Source organism: Lithobates pipiens, unplaced genomic scaffold, assembly GCF_037356315.1.
Source record: "Lithobates pipiens isolate NorthernLeopardFrog02 unplaced genomic scaffold, aLitPip1_a1.2 Scaffold_13, whole genome shotgun sequence".
Taxonomy (NCBI): Eukaryota; Metazoa; Chordata; class Amphibia; order Anura; family Ranidae; genus Lithobates; species Lithobates pipiens.
In genome coordinates this window covers 329,262,582-329,277,322 of record NW_027507718.1, presented here as the reverse complement: position 1 = coordinate 329,277,322, position 14,741 = coordinate 329,262,582, and the positions used below count along the sequence as shown (strand labels likewise).

General features: G+C 41.0%; 1 protein-coding gene across 5 annotated transcripts in view; it reads right to left on the bottom strand.

Moving 5' to 3' along the window:
* GAB1 (GRB2 associated binding protein 1) overlaps positions 1-14,741 on the bottom strand; it is a 132,120-nt gene that overhangs the window by 11,894 nt on the left and 105,485 nt on the right. For 3 of the 5 annotated variants that reach the window (XM_077476964.1, XM_077476965.1, XM_077476968.1), the window contains 5 exons: positions 13,189-13,274; positions 12,790-13,093; positions 4,244-4,333; positions 3,523-3,610; positions 1,367-1,487 (listed from right to left, as the gene is read on the bottom strand). In XM_077476964.1, coding sequence (XP_077333090.1) covers positions 1,367-1,487; positions 3,523-3,610; positions 4,244-4,333; positions 12,790-13,093; positions 13,189-13,274 — 689 coding nt within the window. The remainder of the gene's footprint in view (positions 1-1,366; positions 1,488-3,522; positions 3,611-4,243; positions 4,334-12,789; positions 13,094-13,188; positions 13,275-14,741) is intronic. The other 2 variants (XM_077476966.1, XM_077476967.1) reach the window with 1 other exon arrangement.

The window sequence follows — 14,741 nt, the reverse complement described above, 5'->3', positions numbered from 1 at the left end:
CGCAGCGCTTTCTGAATGGGACGCGCTGTATTCTGGAACACACAGTTCCCAGAACACAGCGCGACCCATTACCCAGAAGACGCCGCGACGAAGACAGAAGACAGAAGATCTCCGCGGAGGAGGAAGAGGAAGATTAGGATAAAGTGCCTAGCAACAGGCATTTCTGGCAAGTAAAAAAAAAAAATGTTTTTCATTTTATTTTTTTTAGATTTTTTTGTCATTTTTAAAATTTTTTGCTTTTCAGGGTGGCCCTCCACTTTAAAATCAGCAAGAGCGGCTGAGAAAGGCCGAGATACACATGACATCCGGCTCTGTATCTCAGCGACACCATTTTTAAACGGCAAGGCTACACTGACAAGTCTGCAAATGACACGGCTGCAATGATGGGCATTTAAATGCATGTTTTTTCCCTTAAAATTTCCTCCTAAACTTGAGGTGCGTGTTATATGCCGGCGCATGTTATACGCCAATAAATACGGTACATTAGTACTAAAAAGCTGCAGTCGAACTTTATGCAAATGAATGACTATGCAAAACTCTAAATGAGGAACAATTTAGAAAACAAAGTGATACCCCCTTTCAGTCTAAAGTATCTATAGCCCAAGTAGAAAAGCAATATAGAGCATTTTTACTGGGAGAACCCCACAAATAACTGAAGAACCTCATGTGGGACTCTGACTTATGTGGCACACTAAAAAGGCAATATTTTTAATGGAGAAAGGGAGGGTTATAATACCGGTCAGGTTTTTATTTTTATTTTTTGCCATCTGTGTCCCATTGAAGACATTTCCCTTCACTTCCTGTCCTAAAGCCAAATTTGAGAAATCAAGCCAAAGCGAGGGAATCCCTGGCTGTCACCAGAACTAGTGCTCCCATAGAAGAGTTCCCCTCTGTTACTTTTTTACTTTTCTGGGTTCAACCTTTTTTTTTTTTTACTTTCAAGTTTAATGGTAAAGATGGCAAATAGAGAGGGTGAATCTCCTTAATTGGAGACAAAGGCAGCAAAAAAATAAACTTGACAGTTGCATGTGAAAGTTTGGTGAATATCTTGCCTTGATTGCTATGCTTTATAAATATACCCCTTAGCATACTGTCAACCATCTCATATAATATATACATACACACATTATATATATATATATATATATATATATATATATATATACACACACACACACACACACACACACCTATGCGTATGTGTGTATGCATATATAAATAAAAAAAATGCATCTTACTACAAAAGTAAATAAAGGCTTCTTATTAAATGCTTTTACTGCTTGTCCAGAATATTCTAATACTTCAAAGTGCATAGTAGGTGCAAACGTTCACTTGTAAGTGATAATGAAATAAAACTGGTACATACCGGACCATCAGATAGATTTGGATTCATTGGTACATAATTTTCTTCACTGTCCTGCGAGTCACTGCTGGAAGCTGTGCTATGAACAGAATCCGGCCTGGTTGGCATGGGGAACCTGGAGGAACTAACACATTAATTTACAAACATTAAGCATAATCTCATCACATGTACCATCTATATAGAATAAAATGTCATTCATATTATGTTAACATCTTATTTACTAGTCAACAGTCAATAATTTTAACACTCAGGTTACAGATAGTCTTTGTTCAACTCACAGGAAAGTCTGGAGGCTGTAGCTGGATCCGATGGATTAAACGGTGCATTTGTAATTTATGCCTTCCATTTCCTGCAGAATCGGACAAAATCCAAGCTGTGGGTGGCCCTGCAAGCACCACCGGTTCGACCAAAGTCAATTTCAAAATCGACTGACCTGAGTGGAAAATTATCAAACAGTGACAGCATCCTTTCAGGTCCCTTCACAATTCGGCAGCATCATTATGTTCAGGATACGATTCAGAATACAATAAACTAGCAGTGAGCTGAATGACCATACATCAAGATGTATACGGTGGCATTAAGGCTGGTTTTCACCCCTCCAGCACAAAACCACATATTAAAAAGAGTGCTGCAATGCTTTTTTTATGGACTGAAATAGCAAGAAATAGGGTCAGCTCTTCACAGTTTTTCTAACTTCTAAATCATCCCCTACATTTCCTAATCTCCACCACATAGGAAATAATTGTTTTGTAATCCACAAGATGAGAACTCCTTGAGATACCACAAAAAAAAAAAAGAAAAAGAAAAAAAAAAAGAATAAATAATAATGTGCACAGGACAGCTCTGATTTTCTGGACACAATTATCTTTTTTTTGCACTTTAAGGCCGGGTTCACACCGCTGCGATGCGGGAACGCCGCGAATCCGCGGCGTTTTCCCGCATTGCATTACTCCCGCCGGCAGTTCACACTGCCCTATGCGGACTGCTGGGAGTGTCAATGATATGTTAATGACACCCCCAGATCCGTCCGCATATCGCAGTGCGATCTGCCGACTCGCACAGGAATCGGATCGCATGGTGTGAACCCCCATGCGATCCGATTCTGTTGCGGACCAAAAAAAGGGTCCCGTGCGAGTTTGCTGCGGGACCGATGCGAATTCAGCCATAATATCTGTATGGCTGTACTCGCATCGCTACGGAGATCGGATGTGATTTGCGGTGCGAATCACATCCGGATCTCCCCCCGCAGCAGTGTGAACCCAGCCTAACAGATGAAACAAACTGCTTTTGATATATTTAAAGCCCAACTCCAGGATCATCTTCCCTCTTGAATCATTACACTAAGTTTCCCAATAAAACATCGCTGCATTAATTTTCCCATCAAACACCTACTTTCTCAGATACAATGCATTTCATTCCTGTGACCTCATTATTATACGTAGATTTAATTTCACACCCTCTGGCACCAGCGGGAGGTATTAATGCACAGGCACACTTCACTTCTGACCTCTATTCTTACTAAAGCCTAGTACACACCAGTAGCTTTTTTTTCCCCATTCACCCTAGCAGGGCTGAACAACCAACATTTGACAGCTTAGGTAGGAGTTGCTGTACTAACCATGCAATGTTAGTACAGCGATCTCCCCTGCTGTGCTATTGTATTCTGACCGGGAGTGCCCACCCCCGCCAGAATACTCCAGTCAGCGCTCTCAGCCAATGGTTGAGAGTGCTGATCGTCATGCCCCATCGACAGAAGCAAGCCAAATGGCCAACTTCTGTCGGACCAGCTGCAGTACACATTGGCTGAATATTGGCAGTTTTCTATTGAACTGGCCGATGTCACCCGTGTACTAGGCTTTACTTAACATTTCTGCCTGTGGGAGGTGGGGATGAAAGATGGAAGGTGAGCACACTAAATGCCAAGCTACCGTACTTACATAAATGGCTGCAGAAGTACACAGGGGCCGTGAGGGGACCAGTCTCCTCCAAGATCAGCAGAAGAACCTTACAGGTCCTCAGGGCAGAAAATAAACCAATCAAACCCCTTAAGCTGGTGCTTGGAAGGAACTTAACACAAGATGTGTAAGGTTGGATCAGTTTGTATGTATGGACCCTAAATTGTACTAATCATGACAAACAACACATTTTATAGCACTTACTCTCTTGTGAAGCTTCTAGTTACAGGAGATCGTACAGGTAAGTCGACAAAATCAGGAACTGGCTTTATTATCAGTGGTGCTGGCTTTACTGCATAAAAACAAGAAAAAACAAAAACAAAAAAAAAAAAAAAAAAAAAAGAACATACCACAACACGTTACACTATGTAAATATGTTAAAAATGCTATCAAACCATAAATGTGCACATGTACATTGTGCACCTACTTTTTTTCTTCTATTCCAACCACATAAGTGTGCATTGTTCTCACAGCCCACAGTACAACTGTTCACGATACAAGCCTGCGGAGCTTGTCATGTTTTGTGTACGCTGCTACTAAAGTTTAACAGCTACCCTTTTCAAAGAAAATAGTTTTGAAGTTATGGTCACCCCGACATCTAATAAAAGTGTAATACAGTTTATTTTTTAAAATACACGTAATAAATAAAAACACATGGAATACTAAATATTTAAAAAAGGACGGTAAATATAGTGTAGAGATTAAGTGAACTAAAATAATGTGAATTACTACTAAAACATATGCAAACACAATCCGTTACAATGCACTCAGCTTTTAGGAGACTAACTGCTTAGTCTTGGTTTATTACATATAAAAAAAAATAAAAAATTTACTGCAACGATATGGACTTTGCCGTCTTGAGTGTCACTACAACCATGTGCAAAATAGGTGTAAACAGGACAGTGTGGAGATCTAAAATACATACCCTTGCTTCTTCTGGGAAATTCACCTATGGTTTGTGAATCTGTCCGCTCTAAACCATGAGGTTTAGTTCTTAAAATTTTAGGGCTTTGACCTAATTGGTAAAAAGAAGACTCTCTTAATAAGGTAGTTTTCTGAAATAAAAAAGGCAGTTACAAAAATGGAATTCTGCAATGAAAGCAGCGGAACCCAGGTAGCACAGCAGGGTTAATTCGATCAGCAAAAGCAACCCTGTCCAAAGACTTCAGAGCTGAGCTGCACCCATGCCAACAGGGGAAGCACCCAACTCAAAAGGAAAAAAAAATGCTGCATGCCAAAAGCTTGCCCCAAGCCAGCAAAAAACAGAAGGTTTAAAAGTCTGTCATCCCATTATAACACAGTACTCACCTTAAACCAGGCTTCATTTTAAGCCTACTTCCTAACAAACCAGATGCTTTTATGTCTTGGCTGAAGCTAGCAGATTGAATTACCCACTAGCTTCATTTAAACTCTTGGTCATTCCAGCAAGAGCCTTGTAACTGGCATCAAAAGGGGGATCTTATGTTTGTCACTACATCCTTTACTGGAATCCCTAATAAATATGAGGCAAGGCGTTGATGCAACAGACCAGCTTCCAATTTAGCTTTTCAGCAGTCTTGACTTTCAAGTAACTTAAAAGTATAGAGATGGCTATTGTTCTAGGTGTCCAATTTTGCAGCATTGTATGTGTACTGCACGTGAAGTCACAGTATTTTTAACATATTTTTTTTCTTTTAACCATAGTCTGTAACAACTGGGAATCTCAAAAGAAGTGAACATTTAAAGTCAATAAAATCTGCAGACAGTATTTTCATTGTATTTCTCTACCGTAAATGTATTATCCAACCCATCTTCAGGGACTATAATGCAGTTAAAAATGGGTTCATTTTCTTCCACTGCCCGCAATAGGAAGAAGTCAAAGTTAAAATGGACATTTTATTACCACCTGTGTCCCCCATTATGAGGATTTCCCCTGCACACATGTCAATAAGATAGGGTTTGAAGAGAAATCTTCTCAAGAGGGATACAGACACAAGCACACAAAAATGTTCACATAAATAGGAAATAAACAGTCTGACTGGTCTTCCATGTTAATTTTTAAAGTGGTCATTATTGTTATCAATGATCGCATTTAAAAACCCCAGTTTCCTGAAACGTATGATCATTTAGCTGCTGATAGTGTGGTTAGTCTTAATCACCCCTATGCCTTTTTTTCCTGGCCTGTCCCTTGGACTGTAATTCATATGATGGTAATCCAGGCTGTGATGGGGCCGAAGTGCTAAAGATCCCAGCACTGGCGTGCCGCTGAGTGGCTCCAAGAGCTCCCAGGTTGCTATGTTCGGCCTCTTTCAGGTCACACCCTTCCTCTAACCTGCCACTCTATTTGGGAAACCCAGAATCCCTCCCAGATTGATTTTTTAAGGTCTAAAGGGATATGGTTTACAGTCCACGGGACAGGCCAGGAGAGGAGGCATATGTGTGATACAGACTACCCATGCTGAATATTAGTCTACCATTGTGAGTGCAACTTGTTTTTTTTTAATCCTTTATTAAACGGTTCAACACTAGGTTGGCTATGCGCTCTCCTTTCTTTGTATTTGCTACAGATTTCAGTCCACCCCCAGTGGATTCAAGAGGAGCTGCAACACCTAGAACTACTGAATGGGTTTCTGTTCACACAGGCTATCCCTATACCTAACTAGAGTTGTATGGGAACTGCGTAAACTGGTTAATGAATGGTTAGAAAAAAAAAAACGACCCATCCTCCCGAGTCCTGGGCTCAGTTTGCAATGGCGATGCCTAATGCTTCACCTGCCCTCCTCCGTGTGACATCCTTACAATACTACTTCTCCCAGGTCCAGGGCGGAGTCCCTCTCTCTGCGACTGTGGGGGAGAAAGCGCGAGCGAGCGAGAGAGAGAGAGAGAGAGAGAGAGAGAGAGAGAGAGAGAGAGAGAGAGAGAGATATTGGAGGATGACGGGAACCCCCTCATATGGTGGCAAGACAGGTACAGTTAAATTACGATTATTATAGTCAGCATGTTCTCTGCTCCATGTGTACTACAAACTTATTAAATGGTCCACATTCAGTGAAAATATATTTACTGCAAACTTTGTGATTTGCACTACATGAACTTTCACTGAATGTTGACTGTTTATAAAGTTTGCATTGATTTCAGCATGTGCAAAGTGCTTCATGCTATAATCAAAACAATAAACACTAGTAGGAGCTGTGATATTTTGAAACTGACAAGGCTACACTCTTAAGCTGCACTGATAAATGCAGCACTGAAAAGGCTACACTGTTGGGCACAGATGAGGTGGCACTCTTAAGCTGCACTGATTATTAACAGCTTTGCCACACAGAGTTTGGCCACACAGAGTTTGGCGAAAGCCACTTTAGTTTGATTTTGGTATCCTCTCTGATTCAACCATTTGCACATATATCAGTTTAAAATAGGTACCGTATATTCGTTTAATTAAAGTTACCCAAGTTAATAAAAAAATCATCATGTCAGTTTCATGATGGAGTGATTGATGTAAGTATGGGAGTAAATGGTGCGGGATTGTGTGCACTAATGTACAGAGCAGAAGAGGTGGAGCCTAAAGAGGAAAAGATGCGGTTTACAGATAGGGCGTGTCTTAAACAGGAAGGGTGTGGCCTTGACATGAAAGGATGGGTCATATTTAAATTAGAGGGTGCATGAGTTTAGGCAGGACTAGGGCAGCACAAAACAAAACCTAAATACAACACTGGATGTAGGAGAAAGACAGCTGTAGTTACACAGGTTCATCTTATGTAGGAGGATTCATCTCTGTATCACCTGAGGCCAGTCACTTCACAGGGTATAGGTAAGGGCTTAAAGAGATTGTAAAGTCTCGTAAAAAAATAAAAAATAAAAAAACACGTCAGACTTACCTGCTCTGTGCAGTGGATTTGCACAGGGCAGCCTGGACCCTCCCTCTCCTCGGGTCCCTCCCTCCTGTCAGATCCCCCCACAAGACAACAAGCAGCTTTCTACAGGGCACCTGAGCTGCGCTGCAGCTCCATGTGTCCATTCAGACGCAGAGCTGCAGTTTGGCTTCGCCCCCCCCCCCCGATTAGCTGACTTTGATTAACAGCAGCGTGAGCCAATGGCACCACTGCTGTCTCTCAGCCAATCAGGAGGGAGAGTACAGGATGGCCGAGGGACTCATGGACATTGCTGGATAGAGATGGGGCTCAGTTAAGTATTAGGAGGGCTGCTGCACACAGGTGGCTTTTTAGCTTCATGCATAGAATGCATTAAGATAAACCTTCTGCCTTTACAATCTATTAAAAACCACTAGTTTTGAGATATACCTTTAGGAAGAGAAACCAGACTGGACAAAAAAACATTTTAAAAAGCACTTGTATAGGGCCTTGTTCACAAAGGCAAAGAGCCATGGTAAAAAACAAAAACAAAAACAAAAAAAAAACAGGCATTTGGGGTTATTTACGAAAGGCAAATCCACTTTGCACTGAAAGTGCACTTGGAAGTGCAGTCGCTCTAAATCGGTAGATATGAAATGAGGGGAAGCTCTGCTGATTTCATCATCCAATCATGTGCAAGCTAAAATGCAGTTTTATTTATTTTTATTTTCCTTGCATGTCCCCATCAGATCTACAGTGACTTTACCTTCAAGTGCATTTTCAAGTGTACTCGCAGTGCAAAGTGGATTTTCATTTAGTAAATAACCCCCCCTCCATCTCTTGTTTACCTGGCTGCCATATGGGCCTGTTCAGACTAGCACCTTTGTGTCATGCTAGTTTTAACTCCACGTGTCATGTTCAGCAGCCATTACATCTGCCAAATGCAGTTAATAAAGTCAACGGGACCACATGCCAAATATTTTGGTGGTTGTGGCACAGTATTTCAATATGAAATCATCCTTGGGAACAAAAGACAGACATCTAGGAAGATGGAAGTGTTACCTCCTGTGCACTTATGAGCTGGTATTAAATTTTTTTTATTTAACGCAACATGTAGGTGAAAAAAGAAAAATGTATATATATTCTTAAGCTGATCTCCACCAAAATGTTTAGTTTTGGATAAACTTGGGAAGAATGAATACTTGTACTTTGCTTTGTGTGACTTCATTGGCGAAATGTCACTTGTCCCTGTGACAGGAGGACATAAAATGGAGCGATTGTCACCAGGACAAGAAGATGCAGACAACAATCTGGCAGACCCTCTAACCCTTTACTGTTACTATAGAAAAAAGGGTCTTGTTGCCATCTGTGTACCCAGTTTCTCTTCACTTCCTGTTGAGACCAAAAGTGAGGGGGAAGGAAACTGATCACAAATCAAACCTGAAAGAGGTCCTATCCCTTTCCCACTCTGTCCAAAACAAAAAAAATAAAATAAAACAAACAAACATAACACAAACTTCCGATGTATGTTCCCAAATCTAGGCTATTATTGTATGCCTTTGCATATATTGAACATTTAAGTATATGTCTGAAACACGCCTTAACTCCATAACAATGTAATATATTGCCGTTTACTAGTCCTTAGATGTGTTGGCTACAATAGTTTCCTTATTCTCCTCTGGAAATCTGACCAGTAACACAATTCCTGTCTTACAGTGGCATCATAACTCCTACACTCCATCAATGCAGGAGCAATATAGCCACCACTGGTTAGCCACCATTATCAACCTGTGGAGAGATTAGTGTTAGGTAGACTGTTAGGCCGCGTACACACGGGCGGACTGTTCGCCCAACTTTGTCCGCTGAACAGTGTTTGGGCGGACAGTCCGCTCGTGTGTGGGCTTTCAGCGGACAGTTTCAGCGGACAGTTTGACGGACAAGGTTTTTCGGAAATTCCGTAAAACTGTCCGCTGAAACCTTGTTTCAGCGAACAGTCCGCTCGTGTGTAGGCTTGTTCGTCAAACAAAGTTGCGCGCATGCTCAGAAAGGATTTTCACGCCGAAAGTTATAATGCAGTGTATAGGACGTCGTATTTTTCGTCCCGTCGTACGTGCCGTTCACGTCATCGCGCACGGTTTCAGCAAACTGTTCGTTCGTCGTGTGTGGCCATGTCCGTCCATGCTAATTTTGAGCGGACTGTTTGCCGAAACTGTTTGACGGACAAAGTTGGGCGCACAGTCCGCGCGTGTGTACGCGGCCTTAGATTTTATTGGACAGATTGGTCTGTTAAAAGGAAGTTCGAGGAGAAAAAAACAAAACAAAAACAGACTTACTGGCCAGATCAACAAGTTAAAAAAAAAAAAAAAGCCTAAAAAAAAAACAAAAAAAAAAAAAAACAAATGCAGCCACCACATCTAATGATTTCTATTTTGCAAGATATTAAAATGTTTTATTTAGGGTTTTGATGCCCTTTAACTTCCCAGTTAAAAAAGGCACCAGTGGGGTGGTATGGCAGAGCTAGCCAGAGACCGTGATGGACGAGCAGTAGCGGAGCTTCAGGGAGAGCAGGCACACAACGGCTCAAACCGGAAACCCAGGCGCTATTCTACCAACCTATACCAGCGTTCTAGCCTGCTGGCACCTGAGAATCATAACCCCAACATGCATAGACGCAAGGCGGAGGGTAACCGTCCCCAGAAACTCAGAGCTTTTCTCCCCTTGGCCTAAGCAAAATGGCACTGGCTCCTCATTCACCACGGCCTCTTTACTTCCTCACCGTTCCTCTCAGAAGGGGAAACCGCAAAAGGAGGAGCAGCCCACCTAAAAGTTTGCATCCCTTACCAGCTACACCATCATCTGGAAGTCCAGAAAATACACTATTCAGGATGGATGCTGCGGATGAAGACATGAGGTGAGCTCTCTCCATGACTCAGGGGATGACACTAGGGAGCTGCCAGACAGACTCTATAGACCAATTCCCCACCAACAACCAGCCTGTTCTAGAAACAGTGCTCAAAGAAATGCTGGTATCATTAAGAAGCTTCCTTTATTCAGATATGGTATCATGTGTGCATAAATTTAGCACAGACTTACAAAAAGTCTCAGATAGAAAGTCTCATGAAGAGAACAAAACGGGGGGGGGGGGGGGGGGTACGCATCCACAATCAATGCTTTGGTCGATGTTATTGAAAGCAATGAGGATTATATAGAGGAGGTTAAAGCTAAAATGGCAGACATGGAGGACAGATCCAGAAGGAATGTCAAGATCAGGGGTATTCCGGAATCTGTCCTGCAACAGGATCTGCACAATTATGTCTCTCACCTTTTTAACACAGTATATATGTCACCTGATATGTCAATCCTTGACTTTACTGTGGATAGAATACACCGTCTCCCTAAACCCATTCTCTGCTAAGGTACCCAGAGATGTCATATTGAGACTCCATTTTTACCACACCAAAAGAAAGGCTAATGCAAGCGTCCTGACAGAGAGAACAGATACCATCGCTGTACACCAATTTACAATTCTACGCAGACCTATCTCAGTACACCCTCCAAAAACGCAGGAATCTAAACACTATTATCAAAGCTCTCAGAAATCACAAGCTGAGCTACAAATGGGGTTTTCCAACAAAGTTGATTGTCACAAAAAAAGCACCAGCTAAATGACCATGCTGTGATGCTTGATGTAACAAAAAGATATGCATTTATATTTTCTGTTATATACACACATGTAAGCTTGCAGACTTTCATAAATAAATCTAGTTAATAAAACATGTTTTCATTCATTGCAGTGTAATCTACAGATGGGTGCAGTTACCTCACTTCAAAGCCATCCTATTTATTTTGGATTTGTTGCATTTACCCAAATAAGTAAAAAGAAAAAGAAAAAGGGCACAAAACAGAAAATCAGCAGCTTCCAGAAACTGTGTAGTGGCAGCCTAGAGTCCTGGATGGACTTCCCAGGTCTAAATTATTGGGAGGCAGAGCAAATGATAGGGACAATCTACAACATCCACGAAGGATTTAAAGAAACCTGCAGACGATTCGTATCAGCCGGAAATTCAAACCATGTAACAAGGCTGATTGTACCAAAGTTGATGGAGTGATCAACTTGGGTACAACCAGTCTGTCAGATTCTTCATGCGAGTATTCCCAGTGGCTATACCCGCTATCAATAATCCCGGTGTTCTCTCAAACTGCTCCCTCACACCAGGAGAACACTGACTGTGTTGCTGAATGAATCAAGCGATTTCCTTTCCTGTAACCACGTCCCAACATCTATGGATAGCTTAATACCCTCATTAAAGTGGTTGTATAGTGTTTTTTTTACTTTTACCTACAGGTAAGCCTATAATATTAAATATTATATAATATTTTAATATAAACATTAAAATATAGAATATCTCCTAAACCTGTATGGTTTAGGAGATATTCCCCTCGCAATGAGCCGCTGACTGCAGTGGCGCATGCGCACATGGAGATTTTCGTCTGAAAGGCCAGAAGACATCGGATCCTGCCGGAAATAAATCTCCTGCGCGCATGCCTGGGAGTGACATAACCGCGGCTCCGGCCACTCACAGCGCCAGAGCCGCGATACCCGGAAGACACGCAGAGGGAACACGTCAGCTCCCTTGGCGTGGATTAGGCGAGATGTCGGGGCCTCCTTCTAAGGTATTTCATAATGAGCTAGTATGCGGTGCATACTAGCTCATTATGACTTTCCCTTGCAGGTCTAAAAAAAAAAAAAAAAAAAAAAAAGTCAGAGGTTTTAAGATCTATGTAAAAGACCTACTGTACCACATTAAAGGCAAAGTCTACTCATTACTGATCTACAGATGTGACCAGAAAGTTATTTCTCTGGGTAGGTCACCTGATGGTGACAAAAGCAGGTGATGGCGCAAATAAGAGAAAGTGCCTGAATTTAAAAAACCATTAATTGAATATCACCTCTTGTAAATTTTTTAAAACATTTTTTAAATATTTGTAGATGAACGGATTCTTCTACTTTATTTTCTATTTAAATTTAGATGGATTCCTAAGGATAGAGCCTGGTGCTATGAGAAAGGCTGTTAGAGCTGAAACACGTTAGCTGGTTACCAGTTTGTTTCAGTATTCAGCCAATAAAGATTTGAATTTTACAGACCAATTTGCCGGCTTGAATTTACTATGGATTTCATTGTCGGAGTGGGGGTGCACTGTAACCACAGTACCCATCTCCGGCCATCAGAAGCTGAACTTGCAGTTGAACTTTGGTATTGTTTATCTGCAACAATTTAGTATAAATTGAAATGTTAAATATTACCAATTGTCATAAAATTTTAAACCATTATGCTAGTGCAAAGATTTGAAATATCAGTGTGCCTTTTTTTGGTGAAACGATATGTTTGGAAACGTTTGAAAGATATGTGATGATGACAAATTATGTGAGGTATAGTTGAGCGCTGACTCGTCGGTTTACGCCGTTTCAAGTGCTTTTATATTATTTAGGTTCATTTTCAATAAATTACCTCTTCCCAAGCCAAATAGCCACCAACAGTCTTAAAGCTTTACAGATAGCAGATTAGACTTAGCAGCAGTTGGTAGCCTTGCTGAGTAGAGGCAGGAGTAAGCAAAAGTGTTCTCTGAAAGCTCAGCCTACCTTTTCTGTCTGGCTTGAGATTCCTGTCAACAGGTGGAGGCTCACAGTCTGTAGAGGGTACAGACCTTCTTGGCGGAGTCTGTGGACTGGATCTGAAGCCCATATGTGCTGGAGGTGGAACTTGCATTCCAAATGCAGAAAAGTCAAATGTGCCTGGAGTCATAGGTACATAATTTGTTTCTTGGATGGGTTCCGTACAGCTGTTAGAATGCTGTCGAGGAGGCGAATTTGGGTTCATCGGGACATAGTTTTCATCTAATTCCTCAGTTGAAAAACTTCCTACTGTTAACATGCTTCTGTTTTTCTGCAAGAAAAAAAATAAACATCCAATTGTAAGCAAGGATCTAAGTAATGCATAAATACCTAAATGCCTACCAAACAGATTTTAAGAGAACTTACAAAATGACTATGAAAGGCCTCAACAGAACTAGATCTATCACCGGTAAAGGGACGAGGGACATCGTAGAAATCTTGAGAACTCATTTCTACAAAGACAAATATTAGTGACATAATTACAAACATTTGAGGAAATTGAATCATAACAGATTTTATAAAATAACATGGTTATTATAACAGAATCGTGTTCTAATCATGTGTGCCATTATCTTTTTACCCATATTAGGATTAACACCACAAAGCATCTCTATCCAGTAAAGATTAAGCATTCTGCTTGATTTAATAATTTTTTACCTTCATAAAAGTTATATTGATTAATAGCTTTCAGCCCATCCAAAACTGCTAAACTAACTAAATTACACTATCTGCAACACAAAAGGGCAAAATTAGCCCCTGGCTTATGTCTGGGATACTTTAGCGCCAATAAATGTTAAATTTGGTTCCTGTCCACCTGGGTGTTCCAGATTTTCTTCCTCACATTTGTATCTTCCACCACCTCTTTGTAATATCCCCAATTGAAAACAAATTAGAAATCCATCAGAGGGAGAGGGCAAAGAGATAAATAAAACGTGTGGTTTAACACTTCGGTTACAATAAATTGAAATATCACTTTTGGGTGATAATATTTTTTAAATAAGTGCAAACTTGGGGACCATTATTGCCCCATTTAATATCTACTGACACTGGACCAAGCATGCAACCAGTTCTTAAGTCAGAAAATGATCAGCTTCCCTCCTCTGTACTTGTTTATAGGCATGTCACTGGCTACTTGGTGGCACCAGGAGAATTTGTTAGCTTCTTTCCTTTTTTTTGAGGGGGGCGCAGAATAGACATGTTTTTCAGCGTTTAAGCTTTTTTCAGAATTAGGAGTGTTTTTACAGCTGAAAAACTCCTCATAAAACCCATTAGTTCTGGGGGTCTTTCCAGGCAGAAAAGTCCCTGCCAAAATGATGCTGATAACAGCCTATGTGTGCATGGACACATAGGATAACATGCTGGGGAGTTTACTGGTTGCAGAAAAAAAAACCTCCTGAAGCCAAAAACAGCAGCAGTGTGCAGGAGACCAATTATAAAAAAAAAAAGCAATGGCAACCCCATGTCTATCCATAGAGGTTCCTTTTGAGGGTTAGAGGTCAGCAAACAAGTCTGTATACAAACCCACAGCATAAATAGTGGGCCAATTTCTGGCTGGCTTAGCCTCACACCCCACCAAACTAAGGCCACACCCACCATTCATAGGACAGAATAACAGAACTAAATTGGTCTGAACCAGAGTGTATAAACTAACATTACTGGTAAGCCTCAACTAGATACAGAGCAACAAACATAGCAGCAGAGGCTTTAACAAACCCCATTGCCCTAAACTGGAAACAGTTGTCATTTAGAGACTCTAGGTCTATGGCAAGCTTTACATGTGTGTCTGTATTGTGACACAATTCCTTTTACATACAGCTAGCTAGTTTCCCTTCATCTTTTAAGTACCCTGAAGTGACAGACATGTGGATAGATCTAATGTGCCATTTAGTCACCAATATTCTTCTTGCTAATGGACCTGA